The sequence below is a fragment of the Erinaceus europaeus genome, chromosome 19, assembly GCF_950295315.1.
Source record: "Erinaceus europaeus chromosome 19, mEriEur2.1, whole genome shotgun sequence".
NCBI classification, from domain to species: Eukaryota; Metazoa; Chordata; class Mammalia; order Eulipotyphla; family Erinaceidae; genus Erinaceus; species Erinaceus europaeus.
In genome coordinates this window covers 49,751,777-49,769,017 of record NC_080180.1, presented here as the reverse complement: position 1 = coordinate 49,769,017, position 17,241 = coordinate 49,751,777, and the positions used below count along the sequence as shown (strand labels likewise).

Here is a 17,241-nt window from a genome sequence, read left to right as displayed (position 1 = left end):
GCATCAGAGCATCACTCCAGCAGGTGCAGGGTCAGGAATTGAACTTGGGACCTCATGCTTAAGTGTCCAGTGCCATAGGTGCTGTACCATTTCCTGGGCCACTTAGCTATTGCCTTTGCTCAGTCTGATAGTTTAAATATTTATATTTTAAGATAAAAAAAAGTATGTTCTTGAAGTTAACATGTCTTGGTTATGTTTAATTTATTTTGTTAAAAAAAAAAATTCCTGGGAGTCGGGCGGTAGCGCAGCGGGTTAAGCCCACGAAGCGCAAGGGCCGGCCTAAGGATCCCGGTTCGAGCCCCCGGCTCCCCACCTGCAGGGGAGTCGCTTCACAGGCGGTGAAGCAGGTCTGTGGGTGTCTGTCTTTCTCTCCCCCTCTCTGTCTTCCCCTCCTCTCTCCATTTCTCTCTGTCCTATCCAACAACAACAGCAATAGCAACAATAATAATAAATACAGCAAAAAACAAGGGCAACAAAAAAGGGAAAAAAATAAAATTCCTAGTGGGGGTAGATAGCATAACGATTTTGCAAAGGGACTCTCATGCCTGAGGCTCCCAAAGTCCCAGGTTCTATCCCCTGTAAGACCATAAGCCAGAGCTGAACAGTACTCTGGAAGAAAAAAAAAAAAATCCCTGAAAGAGGGCCAGTGAGCCAGCTCATCTGTAGGAAGCTGCTTTGCCATGTGCCTGACCACTTTCGAGCCCCTCCCCTAGCACTGGGAGAAGCTTTGGTGCTGTGGTCTTTCTGTCTCATTCTCTCTAAAAAGTTAGCCCAGAGGGAAGGGAGACAGCATAATGGTTATGTGAAGAGACTCTCGTGCCTGAAGCTCTGAGGTCCCAGGTTCAATCTTCTGCACCACAATAAACCAGAATTAAACGGTGCTCTGGTGAAACATAAATGAATTAATAAACAAATAGTAAAAGTTGGTCCAGAGCAGTGAAGTAGTGCACACATGAGCCAAAGAGATGCAGGAGAAGAAATGGGGAAAGTACCTTACAGGGACCATGTTTGTTTTATACAAATGGTAAAAAGCTGTGGCAGGTCTTAAGAACAGGCCGCTGAAGCTCTCCTGCAGACAGGGGCATTGCTGTGCCTGGGTCAGGCAAGAGTGTGCATGTTTCTATGGAGAACCACAGGGCACAGCTGCTCCCCCTGTTCTCGGCTTGACGTGACCTGCTGTGTGTGTTCTGGAGTCCGTGGCGTTGAAAGAGAGCCTGCCCTCTCATGGGCCTCCTGGAAAGCCTGGGGGAGGGTGGGTTTTTCCAGCCCAGACCCTTAGGCAATAGCTGCAGTCTTGGCTTGGTGTGTGCAGCGTGCCTCTCTGCGCCCTGGATTCTCCGCAGGGAGGGAGGGAGCACCTCCTTGCCTGCCTTGTCAGTCAGCCTAGTCTCTGATGCTCTGTGGATTTTTCATAGGGGTGATCATTCCCAGCAGGTCAGTGGTGTGTTCACACTCTGACCCATCTGTGCCCAGTGCTGTGCCCTCGGCGTTTGGGTTGCCTAGGGCGACTTCCTGCCACTCCCTGTGCGCACGAGCCCAGAGACCCCGGCAGGTGCTGCCCCTATGCTCTTCCTCTCCAGTTCCTGGGATGCAGGTGACCCCCATCTCCTGCACTGCAGGCACCTCCTTCCAGGCCCCCCTCATTGAAGTCAGTCAGGCCCAGCTCCCTGATGCCCACACCAGCCGCCTATAGAGGGCGCTCTCACAGCCCCAGCCATCGGACTGTGTCTCTTCCAAGGCAGCCCCTCCCCACCGCTGCTTCCTCAAGAACTCAGTGAGGCTTTGAGACAGGGTTCTGTCCATTTTTTTTTTCCTTCGTTTTCTTTTCCTTCTAGTAACTACATCTTCAGCTCATGGGGAGGCGCCCACTCTGCTGCATGGGGACATTGACAACCCCCCCCCTCAATTTCTGTGTTGCCTTTTGTCCCCCAGGAATGATGGGTCTCATGAGAGAGATTGGTGTTGGGCTGTGAACTCTTCGGGGAGGAATTTTTATTTTCTTAGGAGATACTAAACCTTTCAGAATAGCACTTGGCACACGGTAACCACTCAAAAAATATTTGCTCAGTGAAGTAATGAAGGGGAAATTTTTTTTTTTAATTTTTTCATTTTCTAGGGTTATTGCTGGGTCAGTGTCCATATAATGAGCCCTCTGCTCCCGGTGCCCCCCTCCCCTTTTCTTCACGATAAGGTGAGAGAGGGAGAGAGAAGGGGAGACAGTGTGCAGCACTGCTCCAGCACTCACGAAAATGCTCCCCATCCCCGCAGGTGGGGAGGGGTGGGTCTTGAACCTGGGTCTCTGCGTGTGGTGACTTGTGCACTTTACCAGGTGTGCCACTGCCCGTCTCTGAAGTAAGACTGAAAGGAGAGCACTTTGTGCCTGCATCTAGATGCCAAGGAGCAGGAGCAGCTGCTGAGAGCCGTGTCGCACAGCATCACTGACACAGGCCCTGAGCTCTGGTTCTGGACCTGCCACTCCTGGTGGCCCTGGGGGAGGGGCTACACTCCCCTCACTGTGGGAGGGCAGGGGCATAAGGGAGCTTGGGGACGCTCCCTGAGTCTACAATAGTGCCATTTCTTTCCCCTCCCCTTCCTTCCCTTTCTCTCCCCTCCCCTCCCCTCCCCTTCCCTCTCTACTCCTTTCCTCTCTTTCTTCTTTTTTTTTTGGGGGGGTGGGGGCTCCAGGGTTATGTTGCCTGTTTCTGGAGGCCATTTTGTTGCTCTTGTTGTTTATCGTTGTTGTTATTATTACTGTCATTGTTGTTGGATAGGATAGAGAGAAATGGAGAGAGGAGGGGAAGACAGAGAGGGGGAGATAAAGATAGACACCTGCAGACCTGCTTCACCGCCTATGAAGAGACCCCCCTGCAGGTGGGGAGCCGGTAGCTGGAACCGGGATCCTTATGCCGGTCCTTGCACTTTGCACTATGTATGCTTAACCTGCTGTGCTACCACGCACCCTCTTTCTTTCTTTGTAAGATTCATTTATTCACAAGAGCAGGAAGACAAATGGAGCCAGGGCATCACTCTGACATAGACAATGCCAGGTTTTGTACTTGGGGGCCTCCTGCTTACAAGTTACTTGCTCTACCTGCCAGACTGCCTGACGTCCTGACGCCACCCCTCCCTCGATGACAGTCTTCTCACAGCGCCCCAAAAGGCAGCCGTCCCAGCCGTCCCGGGTGCAGCATTAACCTCTGGCAGGTCTCCTGGGACGTGTGTGTATGACAGCATGAGCCTGTGACTTCTGTGTGACTCTTGCAGGCCTCCCGAGCAGACTGAGCCAAAGCTTGCGGGGAGTGACTTCGAGAGGTCGGAGCCCAGCAGCGACAGTGAGGGGAGGAACTGGTGCCCTCAGGAGAGCCCTGGGGGGACAGGGAAAGCCAGTGCCGGGGCGGAAAGCAGCTGCCCTGCGCCGCCCCCAGGAGAGGCAGGTACGTGCTGGTGCCCGAAAGCGGCATCCTGATGGGACTCGGCATGCAGGGTGGCACACGCACTAGAGCCTGGGGCAGAGCTCAAGTTCCCGTGGCTTATTCGCTTGAGAGAAAATGCCTTCAGTCACCATACAGTTAGTTACCTGAAGAGTCTGGAGGAGCAGCACCTGAACACCCAGAGATGGGAGAATGTCGTGTGCTGTGGTCCGAACTCCCGGCAGAGCGTCTTATTAATAAAATCACACCACATCGAAAGAGACAGGAAGATCAGAAATGCTTTGAGCTGGGAAGACAGCATAATGGTTCTGCAAAAGCCTTTCAAGCCCAAGGCTCTGAAGTCCCAGGTTCAGTCCCCAGCCCCGCCATAAGCCAGGGCTGACCAATGTTCTCTCTTTGCTCTCTTTTGTTCTCTCAGTGGTCTCTTTCTCTCTCGGTATCTTCCCCTCTGTATCTACTCTTTCTCATTAAAATAAACAAAATAAAAATAATAATGCTTTTAGGTGAAACAGAATCCAGGAGCAATTGCCAAGGCACAAATGACTTTTGAGGTGTGGGAGACATCGAGAATGTGTTAAACCTTGGTGGCAACAGTCTTTGTCTGAAGGTCATTTGTCAGGTGCAAATCTCTGATCCCTCGAGAAGTATCCAGGTCACTCTTTGCACAGACCCCAAACCCTTCAGGGAAGGAGCCAAAGGTCAGAGTTACAGATACGCATTTTGCATAATCACAAGGCCTTGTGGGCTACTAATTTTATTTTTTTTAACTATATTTATTGGGTAGAGACTCTTAGAAATTGAGAGGGAAGTGGGGGACAGAGAGAGACAGAGAGAAACCTGCAATACTGCTTCATCACTTGTAAAGTTTTCCCCCTGCAGGTGGCGACCGTGGGGGCTTGAACCCATGTCCTAGGCATCGTAGCATATGCACTCAGCCAGGTGCACCACCACCTGGTCCCACCACGTGGGATTCTTAGGGGAACACACCTGTTAATAATCATTCTTAGACAGAGGAATACACCTGTTAATAATCAACCAGGCGTGTGTAACTATGGAGGCTTTAGGTAGAATCAGTAGAATTTCTTCTGGTTTTTATTTATTTATTTATTTATTTTTGCCTCCAGGGTTATTGCTGGACTTGGTGCCTGCACCATGAATCCACTGCTCCTGGAGGCTGTTTTTTCCCCCTTTTATTGCCTTTGTTGTTTTAGCCTTGTTTTGGTTATTATTGTTGATGATGTAGTTGTTGGATAGGACAGAGAGAAATCAAGAAAGGAGGGGAGACAGAGGGGGAGAGAAAGACAGACACCTGCAGACCTGCTTCACTGCCTGTGAAGCGACTTCCCTGCAGGTGGGGAGCTGGGGACTCAAACCAGGATCCTTAACACCGGTCCTTGCGCTTTGCGCCAGGTGCGCTTTGCCTGCTGCGCTACCACCCAACCCCCAAATCAGTAGAATTTCTAACAACAAATCCCAAGAACTCTGGGATCAGCAAACGTCTTCAACAGTCCTGTCCCGTCCCAACATCTGACCACTCTCCGGTGCCCTCATGCAGCTGGCTGGTGGGCCAAGGGGTGCTTGCTCCAGACAGACCCGGAGTCAGCTGGGGCCCCATGAGCGAGCCCTGCCTTCTCTCCCTCCCTGCAGAAGCACCGTGCGCGGAGTCTGGGAAGCCGAGCTCCGAGAAGGCCTGCTCCGACTCCAGCTCCGACTGCGGCAGCTCCTCGGGCAGCGTGCGAGCCAGCAGGGGCAGCTGGGGCAGCTGGAGCAGCAGCAGCTCCGATGGCGACAAGAAGGCGGCGGCTGGAGCCCAGCACTTCCTGCCAGCTGGTGAGTCCCCAGCCACCCAGCGGTTTCCACTCAGCCCAGAGCCAGATGGTGCTGTGGTGTGAGCATGTCCTTGGCATTGGATTGGAACCCCCTTCCATTTCTTTTCTTTCCTCCCACCCTCCTTCCCTTTCTATCGTTGTCACTTTTGGTGCCTGACTCTGAGACAATTCATTGAGCGTGTGTGTGTGTGTGTGTGTGTGTGTGTGTGTGTGTGTGTGTGTGTTTGCCTCCAGGGTTATTGCTGGGGCTCAGTGCCTGCACCACTAATCCACTGCTCTTGGAGGCTATTTTTTCCCTTTGGTTGCCCTTGTTGTTTATCATTGTTGTTGTTATTGTTATTGTTGCTGTTGCTGTTGTTATTGTTGGATAGGATAGAGAGAAATTGAGAGAGGACGGGAAGACGGGGAGAGAAAGATATCTGCAGACCTGCTTCACCGCCTGTGAAGCAACCCCCCCTGCATGTGGGGATCCAGGGGCTCGAACCGGAATCCTTACGCCTGTCCTTGTGCTGCGCGCCATGTGCACTTAGCCCACTATGCTACCACCTGGCACCTGCTTCCTCGTTTTTTTAAGGAGAGAGAGACAGAGAGAGAGAGAAGCAGCACAGAAACTTCAAACTGACAGGGCCAGCTTTGAACCTGGGCCACACACACGTCTAAGTGAGCTATTTCACCAGTCCCTTTAAAATTTTTAAATTAATAATTGAATAATGGTTTACAAGATTATAAGATTACAGGGTATAGTTCCACACCACACCCTCCTTCAGAATCCTGTGCCCCCAACCTCCAACCCATAACTGCTATAGAGACAGTTTTGTTTACGTGTGTGTGTGTGTGTGTGTGTGTGTGTGTGTGTGTCCACATGCACAAGTTCTCTGGTTTCCACATAGGAATGAAGCCATCTGGTAGTTGTCTTTCATCTTTTGACTTATTTCTGTAAGCATAATCACCTCCAGTTCTCCATCCATTTTGTCCCAAAGGACACAATGTCATCTTTTTGGACTGCAGAGTAGTAATGCTCCATTCCATTCCCCCCCCCCCACTTGTGTATTTTCCTATTGCAACAAAATATACACAAGCACAAAATTTACCCTCTCGGGGCTGGGGAGCTAGACATGGCACAATGCCAGAGGACCCACTGACAAGGTTTTGGTGTTTTTTTTTTTAGCTATTTTACAGTGAGTGGCATCAAGGACATTCACATTGTGATGCCACCACTGCCACCAAGAGCCCAAGGACTTCTTGAGCCCCGTCTCTTCTGAAATAAAATCAGTCTTTAGAAACGCTGGGAGACAGCATACTGATTATGAAAAATTGCCGCCATGCCCGAGTCTGTAAAGTCCCAGGTTCAATCTCTAGCACCTTCATAAACCATAAACCAGAGCTCAGCAGTGCTCTGGTTAAAAATAATAATGTTTTTTTTTTTTTAAAAAAATAATAACGGGGCTCGGTGGTAGCGAACTGGGTAAAGTGCACATAGTATGAAGCATAAGGACTGGTGCAAGGATCCTGGTTCGAGCCTCTGGCTCCCCACCTGCAGGGGTGTCACTTCACAAGCGGTGAAGCAGGTCTGCAGGTGTCTATCTTTCTTTCCCCCTCTCTGTCTTCCCCTCCCCTCTCACCTTCTCTCTGTCCTATCTGACAACAACAAAAATGGGAAAACTGGCCTCCAGGAGCAGTGGATTCGTAGTGTAGGCACCAAGTCTCAGCAATAACCCTGGAGGCATAAATAATAATAATAACCTGAATCTGTAAGTATCACACACTTGACAAATAGATCTGATTGATTACGATGCCCAGCCTGCATTTTGGTACCTAGGACAGTTGAATAGCACCTGTAAGAGCGCGTCCTATTCTGTTTTTATGCAGGAGACAGCGCCACACAGGATGACTTTGCTTCGAAGACATACATGTCCTTGAATATCCCATTCAGCCTCTGCCACCCCAGGTAAGTCTCCTATTCCTGGCCTCGACACAGGGTTTCAGGCGCTGCTGTTGCTGTCAGTGTCTTCTGTCACACTGCTTCTGCGCGTTAATAGTTCTCAAAGATTCAAGAAAATAAAATCTGCTTTTACTGGTGACTCAGAAGTGGTGGTCTTTCCAAGTATACTTGACACAGTGGTCCTCATAGAGAAGGAACTACTTGGGAAGCTGTATGGTGACACACCTGGTTGAGTGCACGTTACAATGTGCAAGGACCTGGGTTCGAGTCCCTGATCCCCACCTGTAGGAGGAAAGCTTTGCAAGTGGTAAAGCAGCGTTTCAGGTGTCTCTCTGTCTCCCTCTCTATCACCCCCTTCCCTCTCGACTTCTGGCTGACTCTGTCCAATAAATAAATAAAGATGATACCCAAAAAGAAAAGGAACCATTTGGGGAAATGCCTTCTTTGTAAAAGTAGAAAGAATAGACCATCATTTTGTTTTGTTTTTAGATAGAGGCAGAGGGGGAGAGAGAGACCACAGCACCGAAGCTTGGGGTCGGGGGAACAGGCCAGAGAGCTAGTTCACCGGTAGGGCTGTGCCTTGCCATTGGACACACCCCAAGTTCAAGCCATGACACCGACATGGGAGATGCTATGGCAACACAGCAAGCTCTGGTACTCTCCCTCCCTCCCCCCTTCTCTGTCTTCTTTCTGTCTATCTGAGCTAGCATATCAGGAACAATGAAATCACAGCAACATACCTGAGACCCTAGCTCTGCCAAAAAGAAAATTGTAAGAAGGAATCATCTGTCCCTTGCGTGGAGTAAAACAGAGCCCTGAAAGTTTAGGGCACTTTGCAGAAACCTAGGGAGGTGACAGTCACAGCTTTGCTGCCCCCCTGGGGGATGGCTCCTGCAACTCAGGCCAGAGTAAACCAGCCTTTCAGCACGTGAGGGAGGCAGGCAGGGCTCTCAGAGCGAGGGACGGACTCCTGGCGCCCAGGCATCAGCCATGAGTTGAGTGGACAGAAGGTGCTTGTCAGGTTGAAACGGTCCCTTCGTTCAGGAGACTCGCTCAGCTGGAGCTCTAGGGCACTGGGAAGCAGTGTTTCCATCATTTCTGTTCGGGGTTCTAGAAGGTGAACCAGGGACTAAGTAAGGTCTCTGGAGTCCCTGGAGCTCACGCTGTTTTACTGTTCATTAAGTAAGACTTGTAAGGGCTGGAGAGACAGTTGGCTGGGAAGGACACGTGCTTGCCATGTGTGCAGCTGTGGTTGGAGCCCCAGCACCACATGAGAGGTGCCTTGTCACCAAGGGAAGCTCCAGTGCTGCGTTTTCTTTCTCTCTGTCTCTGAATAAAAAGCGATTTCCAAAGTGATGAAATTTGCACGTACAACACCTGTCCTCACCCTACTGCAAAAAATAAAAAAAAGACTTTGCTGGATCTAGGGTAATGTGTGTGCTTGACAAGGTCCTCCACTTCCCACTCAGCTCCCTGTTGCATCTTGGGAACATACTCTTCCATGACCCTTTTCAGGCTGTGAGCCTATTGGTAAAAGAGTTCAAGGAGGAAACCCACCAGTTGGCTGCACAATGCTCGTGTCTCTGTTTGGTGGAGAGCCAGCAGCATCTCAGTTCTTCCTTTCTCCACAGAGACATGAGCAGCCTCTCAGGGTACGCAGAGCCGCCCTGCCCCATCCTGCCCACGGGGACACTGGGTTCCGAGGAAGATAAAGGTGAGCCAAGCTCGTGCATTGTGCGCATGAGTGCTAGGCTTTGCAGGGGCAGCCAGGGGCCAGCGTGTGGGTGGCCAGGGCCCTTCATAAAGCTGTTTGTGGGAAAGGTGCCCCGACTTCCGCTGTCCCCACTGAGCAGGAAGGACGCAGCCTGTGAAGTAGATGGAAGCACGAGGCCCTTAAGCAGCTGCCCTCCCCAGCATCTTCCGGTCTGATCCACAGACACCCACGTTCACGGGCCTGGGAGTTAGCTCAGTGGCTAACACGCAAGCCTTACCATGTGCAGGGCCCTAGGTTCAATGCCCATCACCTCCGTGGGAGGACCGTGGTCAGCACCAAAGGGCTCTATAAATGCCCGAGTCCCAAGTGGCCCACAGACCTGGCTCCGTCCTTGTTCCCTGAGCCCGTTGGCCACCCCCTGCCTGGGCTGTGCTAAGGCCACCAGTCACCTTCCCCCTGTGTGTCCAGTGCCTGTGTATAACCCTTTCAACTCCCCCTTATACCCATCTGTCCATCAGGTCTTCACTGCCCCCCACCCCAACCCTGGCCTTCAGCTTGCCCGTGTCTTAAAATCACGGTGTGTCCTCCCCTATAAGTGCCATGTTGGTGAAAGGGCCCAGGACCTCGACTGTACACAGCAGTGAACTGCCTCCCCACCTCAAGCTTTAGTTAGCATTTTCTGGAAGCAGAGGGAGAGAGAGACACCAAGGTGCCACACCACCATCCCTAGAGTTCCCTTAGTGCTGTCTTCAGTGCTCCTGTGTGGTGCTGGGGATCGAACCCAGGGCCTCATGCGTGGAGGGCATGCACTTTACTCTCCTGAGCGGCACACCCAGGCCTGAAAATCACTGTCAAGACAGTACTCAGCCTCTGTCATGCTCTCCTTCCTCCTCCTCCTTCTCCTCCTCCTCCTTCTTCTTTTCCTCTCTCTCTCTCTCTATTTTATTAATGAGAGGGACAGAAGGAGAGAGAGAGAAAAAGAACCAGACATCTCTCTGGTACATGTAGTGCCAGGGATTGAACTCAGGACCTCATGCTTGAAGTCCAGTGCTTTATTCACTGCACCACTTCCTGGACCACCATTCTCCTCTTCCTCCTCCTCCTCCTCCTCCTCCTCCTCCTCTCACATGCTGACTGTCTCTGCTCATCTGAATGAGAGACCTGTTTGTTCCCATAGGTGTTTACACCTCCGGAGACCTGTGGCCCTCCACACCCCTGTGTGTGACAAGCAGCTTCAACTGTGCCCTGGACAACGGCGTGCCCGGGGTCATGCCCACGCCCGCCCCCGTGCACAACAGGTACAGTGTCCTGCTTCTCCCTGCCGGGGCCTCCTCCACTAGGCGTCCTCACTGCCTTTGGGCCTTGTGCCACAAGCGCTGAGGCCTGGGCTTGCTTTCCCAAAGCTGAGGGGTTTGCGTCGATGCTGGGTGTCCTCTCCACTTCCTCCCATCTCTCCCTGAACCCGGGTCTCTTGGCTTCCTCAGCAGCTTCATCGACTGGAACGCGGCCGCCTGCGAAGGCCAGTTCCCCGGTGTGTACTGCCCGCTGGATCTGGGCGACTACAGCGCCTTTCCCGAAGGTGAGCGTCACCCAGCCACTCAGCGCCAGGCTGACTTCTCAGGAGGTCGCGGCACCTCGAGAAACACCTTGGGAGGCGGCCGTATGGAGCAGCCTGCTGTGTGTGGACCTCTTACGACCCCAGGGGCCCCCGAATGCTGGGTGCCTGCGGTGTCTGTGCACACCCTTCACTAGTTAGTTATTATTAGTAGAACTGGCTGCATTTGGACCTAACTTTGTACAATAGATTATCCGTTGCGAGGCGAGGCTCTTGGAGTGTTGTTGTTGTTATTATTATTAATGATTTTGGATAGAGACAGAGAAATGGGAATGGAGGAGGAGAGAAAGAGGGACGCCTACAGCACTGCCACACAGTTTATGAAGCCCCCCCTCCCGCAGGAGGAGCCACCAGGGACTTGAACATGGGAATGAGTGTACTCTACCAGGTGTACCACCACCCAAAGCCTGCTCTTGGGTTTTTTTGTTTTCTGTTCTTCAGTGGGCTGGCTAGTTAGTCCCTTGCAAAATAGCGTCCCCGCCTTTCTGCCCTGGTGCACTGCAGAGGCACAGAAAGGAGTCTCAAGGGAGGTTGTGGGAACTGCAGGGCTCAGGCATCCACAGCCATAGACAGCAAGAGATGAGATTCTCCCAGCAAATTGGAAAATACTCCTGTTACACAGTATAGCCTAGTGGCATTTTCTCATTTTTAAAAAAATTTTTTATATTTATTTTCCCTTTTGTTGCCCTTGTTGATTTTTATTGTCGTTGTACTTGTTGTTGTTGTTATTGATGTCGTTGTTAGATAGGACAGAGAGAAATGGAGAGAGGAGGGGAAGACGGGGAGAGAAAGACACCTGCGGACCTGCTTCACCGCCTGTGAAGCGACTCCCCTGCAGGTGGGGAGCCGGGGACTCAAACCGGATCCTTAACGCCGGTCCTTGTGCTTGGCGCCACGTGCGCTTAACCTGCTGCACTACTGCCCAGCTCCCAACTACTTACTTATTTCTTTATTTGTTTTTTAATAGAGAAAAATTGAAAGGGAAGAGAGAAATAGAGGAGACACCTATAGCATTGCCTCACCCACTAGTGAGTTTCTTCCACTGCAGGTGGGGACCAGGGTCTTTTTGAACCCTGGTGCTTGTGCACTGTGACAGAAACACCCTACTGGGTGCCTCACAGCCCGGCCCCTCATTGCTGCTTTTTCAGGAGCAAGCGCCTATTAGCTTGATAGTCACCTGGATTCTTGTGGTAAGCAGTGCTCCAGCTTACCACCAGGGGGTGCTGTGGTAACTTCCTCAGACTGTGAGGCCAGTGTTTTATTCTTTTAGGTGTGTGGGTTCTGAGAAGTGTGCTGTTACTTGTGCAGGCCCATATGGTCAGTATGACATTGGCAGAGGTTGGCATGACCACTGGTTAAACTCTAAGAACTGGTGAGAATGTTGCCACTATAAAAATCAATAAAAGCCTTTGCTGCTGTCACAGTATTTTCTGCTTAGATTCCATGTTTTACTTGTAGAATCTACAGTCTGTGTGCTCACCCCTACTGTCTAATACAGTGTTTGTATTAGAGATATTAGTGTTTCGTGAAGAAATACAGAAACCCCAGCCCAGAAGACTCCTCAGTGAGGGCTTCCCAGATAATGATTACAGTGAGAAGCTTTTTTGTTTGTTTTCCCGTTTTTTGTTTTTTTTTTAAATTATCTTTATTTATTGGATAGAGACAGCTGGAAATCGAGAAGAAAGGAGGAGATAGAGAGGTAGAGAGACACCTGCATCCCTGCTTCACTACTTGTGAAGCTTTCCCCCTGCAGGTGGGGACCAGGAGCTTGAACCCAGGTCCTTGTGCACTGTAACATGTGTGCTGTACCAGGTGTGCCACCGCCTGTCTCCTCCTGGTGGTGTTTGTTTGTTTGTTTGTTTTGCCACCAGGGTTATTGTTGGGGTTTAGTGCCTGCATAATGAATCCACTGCTCCTAGAGGCCATTCCCCCCACCCACCCACACACACACACACAACTCTTTAATTTAATTTAATTTTTTTTTTTTTGCTAAGACAGAGAGAAATTGAGAAGGATGTGGGAGATAGGGAAAGCAGAAGAGACACCTGTAGACCTGCTTCACCACCCGTGAAGCTCTCTTGCCCCTGTCCCCCACCACCTGCAAGTGGGGGCTGGAGGTTTGAACCTAGGTCTGTGAGTGTCATAGCATGTGCACTCTACTGGGTGCGCCACCACCCCGCTCCTCTGAGGAGCAGTTGTGACCTGAACAACGTCAGGGGCACGGCCCTCCTCACCCTCACAGTGTGAGTGCAGAAAGTGTTCGGTTTTCGCCACCCGCCCGTTTATCTAGCTAATGTCATGTCTCCCATTTGCCATAGAAAACATGAACTATCCCAACGGCTTCCCCTGCCCGGCTGAAGTCCAGCCCAACTTCATCGACCCCGGCTCGCAGCCTGCCTGGAACAGCGCCCCCAACCTGCCGACCGCCTGGGGCCACGCCGGCCTCATCAGCTCTCAGGTCAGTCAGTGCCCCAAGCCCAGAGTTCCTGCAGCCGCCACTTTCACCAGGGGCCCCGTGCTGGCACCCCCTGGGGGAATCCAGCCTGCAGTCAGATGCTGAGGGCTGGAAGAGGTGAAGTAAGAGACATCCCCAGAGACACGCTCAAGTGACCATGTGTACAGAAAGTAGAACTGGGGCAGCGTTGAGGCCCTCTGCCCCCAGCTGCATGTGTGCAGTCCGCCTCTTCTTGCCCTGTGAGAAGAGCTGACATGCAAGTCCTGGGGAGATGGGGTAGGTCAGTGCTCAGTGCTGGGTCCCAGGGCTCCTTGTCTGTTCCCAGGAAGCCCCTGCCCCCACCCCCATATCCACTCAGCACTGCTCCACCCGCACAGGGTGCTTGTCTTGTACTCGCTCTCTCTTCCCCTGCCTGCCTGCCTGCCTTCCTTCCTTCTTTCTTTTTTTCTTTTCCCTTTATTTTTTCTGTTTCTCTCTTCCTTTTTTTTCAAAACAGAGGCAGAGAGAGAGAGAGAGACTACTACAGCACCAAAGCTTCCTTCAGTGCAGTACGGGCCAGCCTCAAACCTGGGTCACACACAGGACAAAGCAGCGCACTATCTAACTGAGCTATGTGGCCAGCCCGCAGTAGAGCACAAGCCTACCTGAGGCCCTGGGCTCAGTCCCCAGTGCTGCATATGATGGAGTGGTGTATTCTGTCTTGCAATTAAAAAATACGTATTTCTGGAAGAAGAAGCTTGATTCTAGGAGATAGCTCACCCACTGGAGTGCAGGTCCCACAATATGTGAGGACCTGGGTTCAAGCCTGCACTACAAATCCACTGCTCCTGGTGGCCATCTTATTTCCATTGTTGTTAATGCTATTGTTGGATAGGACAGAGAGAAACGGAGAGAGGAGGGGAAGATAGAGAGAGGGAGAGAAAGATAGACACCTGCAGACCTGCTTCACCGCTTGTGAGGCGACTCCCCTGCAGGTGGGGAACCGGGGGCTCAAACCGGGATCCTTGTGCGGGTTCTTGTGCTTCTCAGTGTATGCGCTTAACCCGCTGCACTACTGCCCAGCCCCCAGGCATGAGAGTCTATTACAGAACCATCATGCTATCTCCTCAGCCTGTTGCTGCTTCCTTAACGTGTTGCCCCTCCTCCTTTTCACTCCAGCCCTACCTCACAAGCACCCGAAGCTTGTCTCCAATGTCTGGACTGTTTGGGTCCATCTGGGCCCCCCAAAGTGACGTGTATGAAAACTGCTGTGCCACCAGCGCCCCATCGGAGCACGCAGCGCACGTGGAGAACCAGGCGGTCGTGTGTAAGGAGTACTGCCCGGGCTTCAACCCGTTCCGTGCCTACATGAACCTGGACATCTGGACCAGCACGGCCAACCGCAGTGCCAGCTTCCCGCTGTCCAGGGACTCGAGCTACTGCGGGAACGTGTGACAGGCCGGCCGGGCCCCACTGTGAATAAAGAGCCTTGCGTTTGGGTTTCTAGCGTCAACTGATTGTCGAGATAGATTACGACCTTGGTGGATATTTTGGCACTTTTGTATGAAAAAAATAAATAAATCTTTTTTTTTTTTTTATACAAAACTGAGGTGCTTTCTATTTTTTTTTTCCCCGACGGTCTCTTCCTATCAGTAGTAGGCACAGCGTTGGTCTGCTGTGGCTTCGTAAGTCTTCTAAGAAACATTCCCTGGCATGCACCCAGTGGGTCCATCTAACAAGGGCGACTTCTGAGAAGGAGCTGGGAGAGGAGTGGCTGGTGGGGTTCTTCCGAGAGCATCAGAAACCCTCATCGAGCTTGCAGAATTTACAAAAGCAGAAGAAGGAGAAGAGGAAGAGGCAGGGCAGCCACACACCTGTTTGATTGGGGTTCAAGCCCCTGTACCCCTCATGCAGGACAGAAGCTTCCCAAGTGGTGAAGCAGGGCTGCAGGTTGTCTCTGTCTCCCTCCCTCTCTATCTCCCGCTCCCCTCTCAGTTTCTCTGTTTCTATCAGAATTAATCAACTCATTGAAAAAAGAATGCACTTGGTCAGATGCCATTCTCAGAGATTCTGCTGTCGTTGCTCCTGGGTTTGCAAGCTCTCTGTTTGGCGGGAGCACAGTGGTGAGAACTGAGGGGGGCAGTGGGGCAGGGGGTTTCAGCTGGACTGGCTGGGGTCCCAGGGGTTCAAGGCTGGCCCAGCTGCTCATGCCCACTGAGGCAAAAACGAGAAGCCCGTGTTCATGACAGAGGCTGCTCTCCTTTGGGCTAGTCAGTGGGGAGGCGGCGGAGCAGAGACAGCCCGGTAAGCATATGTCTTCCTTTAGAACAGGCTCACACTCCACATGGGTGTTTCAGGTTGGCCAGACGGGATTTTAGCCTATTACTGCTGACTGGAGAAACCCCAGGAAGGCGGGGCTATCTACATTTGTAAACTTAGATAACATTTTAACTTTTTTTTTAAAGCCAGTTATTGGGGATTGGGCGGTAGCACAGCAGGTTAAGCGTACGTGGCGCCAAGTGCAAGGACCGGCGTAAGGAACCTGGTTTGAGCCCTCGGCTCCCCACCGGCAGGGGAGCCGCTTCACAGGCATTGAAGCAGGTCTGCAGGTGTCTGTCTTTCTCTCCCCCTCTCTGTCTTCCCCTCCTCTCTCCACTTCTCTTTGTCCTATCCAACAACAAACGACATCAACAATAACAATAATAACCACAACAAGGCTACAACAACAAGGGCAACAAAAGGGGGAAAAATGGCCTCCAGGAGCAGTGGATTCATGGTGCAGGCACCGAGCCCCAGCAATAACCCTGGAGGCAAACAAAAAAAAAGCCACTTATTCATTTATCTATTACATGTTGCATAGAGACAGAAACGGATGGGGAGATAGGGGGAAAGAGACACCTGTAGTGGGAAATAGGAAGAAAGAGAGACCCCTGCAGCACTGCTTCACCGCTTGTGAAACTTCCTTCATGCAAGTGGGAACCAGGGGCTTGAACCTGAGTCCTTGGCATTGTAATGGGTGTGCTCAACCAGGCACGCCGCTGCACCGGGTCCAGCGTTTTTAACTTTTAATAAAAATCTTAATTTTACATTTCTTTTTGGCAACATAGCAGAAGAGATTTTGTTGTGGAAATGGGTTTGTTTCCACCAGAGCACTGCTCAGCTCTGGCTTACAGTGGTGCTGGGGATCGAATCTGGGACATTGGAGATTCAGGCAAGGAAGTATTTTTACATACTCTGTGTGCTGTCTCTCCCCTGCCTTAAACTGTACATTTCAAATATATTGTAATTTTATTGTTGGCTTTACCTCAGTAAAGATGGAAATAGTCAAACCAATAAAGATTTGTAGGAATATACTGGGAGAGACAAAAGGTTACAAGATACATATGGTCTAATTATTTCAGTTCATACTTGTTTTTTTTTAAATATTTATTTTCATCAGTGAGTTAGAGACCAGAGCACTACTCAGCTCTGGCTTACAGTGGTGCTTTGGACTGAACCTGGAACTTTGGAGCCTCAGGCAGGAAAGTCTTTTCCACAGAACCATTTATATTGTTTTCCCCTCCCATGGTTTGAATTTCTCCTGGTCATGGGTGTGTGTGTATATGTGTGTGAGGGGGGTGCTGCTGCTGCAAAGAGGGCAGGTGTGTTATAAATCTGGGATGGGATCTTGGAGTCTGGGAGACATGCTACCTAGTGGGTCATGTGTTTTGCTGTGTTTACTGCCTGGGTTTGAGCCCCAGCACTACACAACAGTACCACAGCCCTGAAACCAGGCCCAGTGCTGTGGTGTCTCTTCCTCTCCCTCCCTCTCTGAAATAAAATCAGTGAAAGGAATGACATGAAGTGGTGAAATTGCACATGCGCAGGGCCCTGGCACCGCAGAGAAATAGTGTCACAATGGAAGAATCTTGGAGGCTGAGTCCTAGTTAGAAGAGGCGGCCACAGAGAAGATGGAGAGAGTTGCCACGGTGGCCGGAGGAAGCCCTGGACAGTGTCAAGAGGCGGGGACAGACCAGGTGAGGATATTGTGGCCGCTGAGTTGGTGAATGACAGTCCCTGGCATCCTCTGGCTGTCCCTGCCGGAGTGAGGGAATGAGAGAGGGTCAGAGATGAGGTGAACTGAGCCATGTGCTGAGGGGAGGGATGGGACCTGAGGGGTTTCCTTGCAGCTTGCAGGGTGCTGAGGAGGGGAGGAGGCCTAGACCTGAACCTGAGTGAGCAGGAACTCTTCATCCTCCTCCCCGACAGACCGACTGTGGAGGAACAGTTGAGATTG

General features: G+C 51.3%; 1 protein-coding gene across 4 annotated transcripts in view; it reads left to right on the top strand.

The window, feature by feature from the left end:
- Positions 1–14,561, top strand: part of TMEM131L (transmembrane 131 like) — a 163,809-nt gene extending 149,248 nt beyond the window's left edge. The window contains exons 28-35 of one of the 4 annotated variants that reach the window (XM_060178926.1): positions 3,265–3,434; positions 5,082–5,261; positions 7,130–7,208; positions 8,834–8,916; positions 10,094–10,214; positions 10,401–10,495; positions 12,850–12,989; positions 14,145–14,561. In XM_060178926.1, coding sequence (XP_060034909.1) covers positions 3,265–3,434; positions 5,082–5,261; positions 7,130–7,208; positions 8,834–8,916; positions 10,094–10,214; positions 10,401–10,495; positions 12,850–12,989; positions 14,145–14,420 — 1,144 coding nt within the window. In that variant the 3' untranslated portion in view covers positions 14,421–14,561. Of the gene's footprint in view, positions 1–3,264; positions 3,435–5,078; positions 5,262–7,129; positions 7,209–8,833; positions 8,917–10,093; positions 10,215–10,400; positions 10,496–12,849; positions 12,990–14,144 lie in introns of those variants that run through there. The other 3 variants (XM_007529449.3, XM_060178925.1, XR_009546375.1) reach the window with 3 other exon arrangements.
- Positions 14,562–17,241: the final 2,680 nt, after the last annotated feature.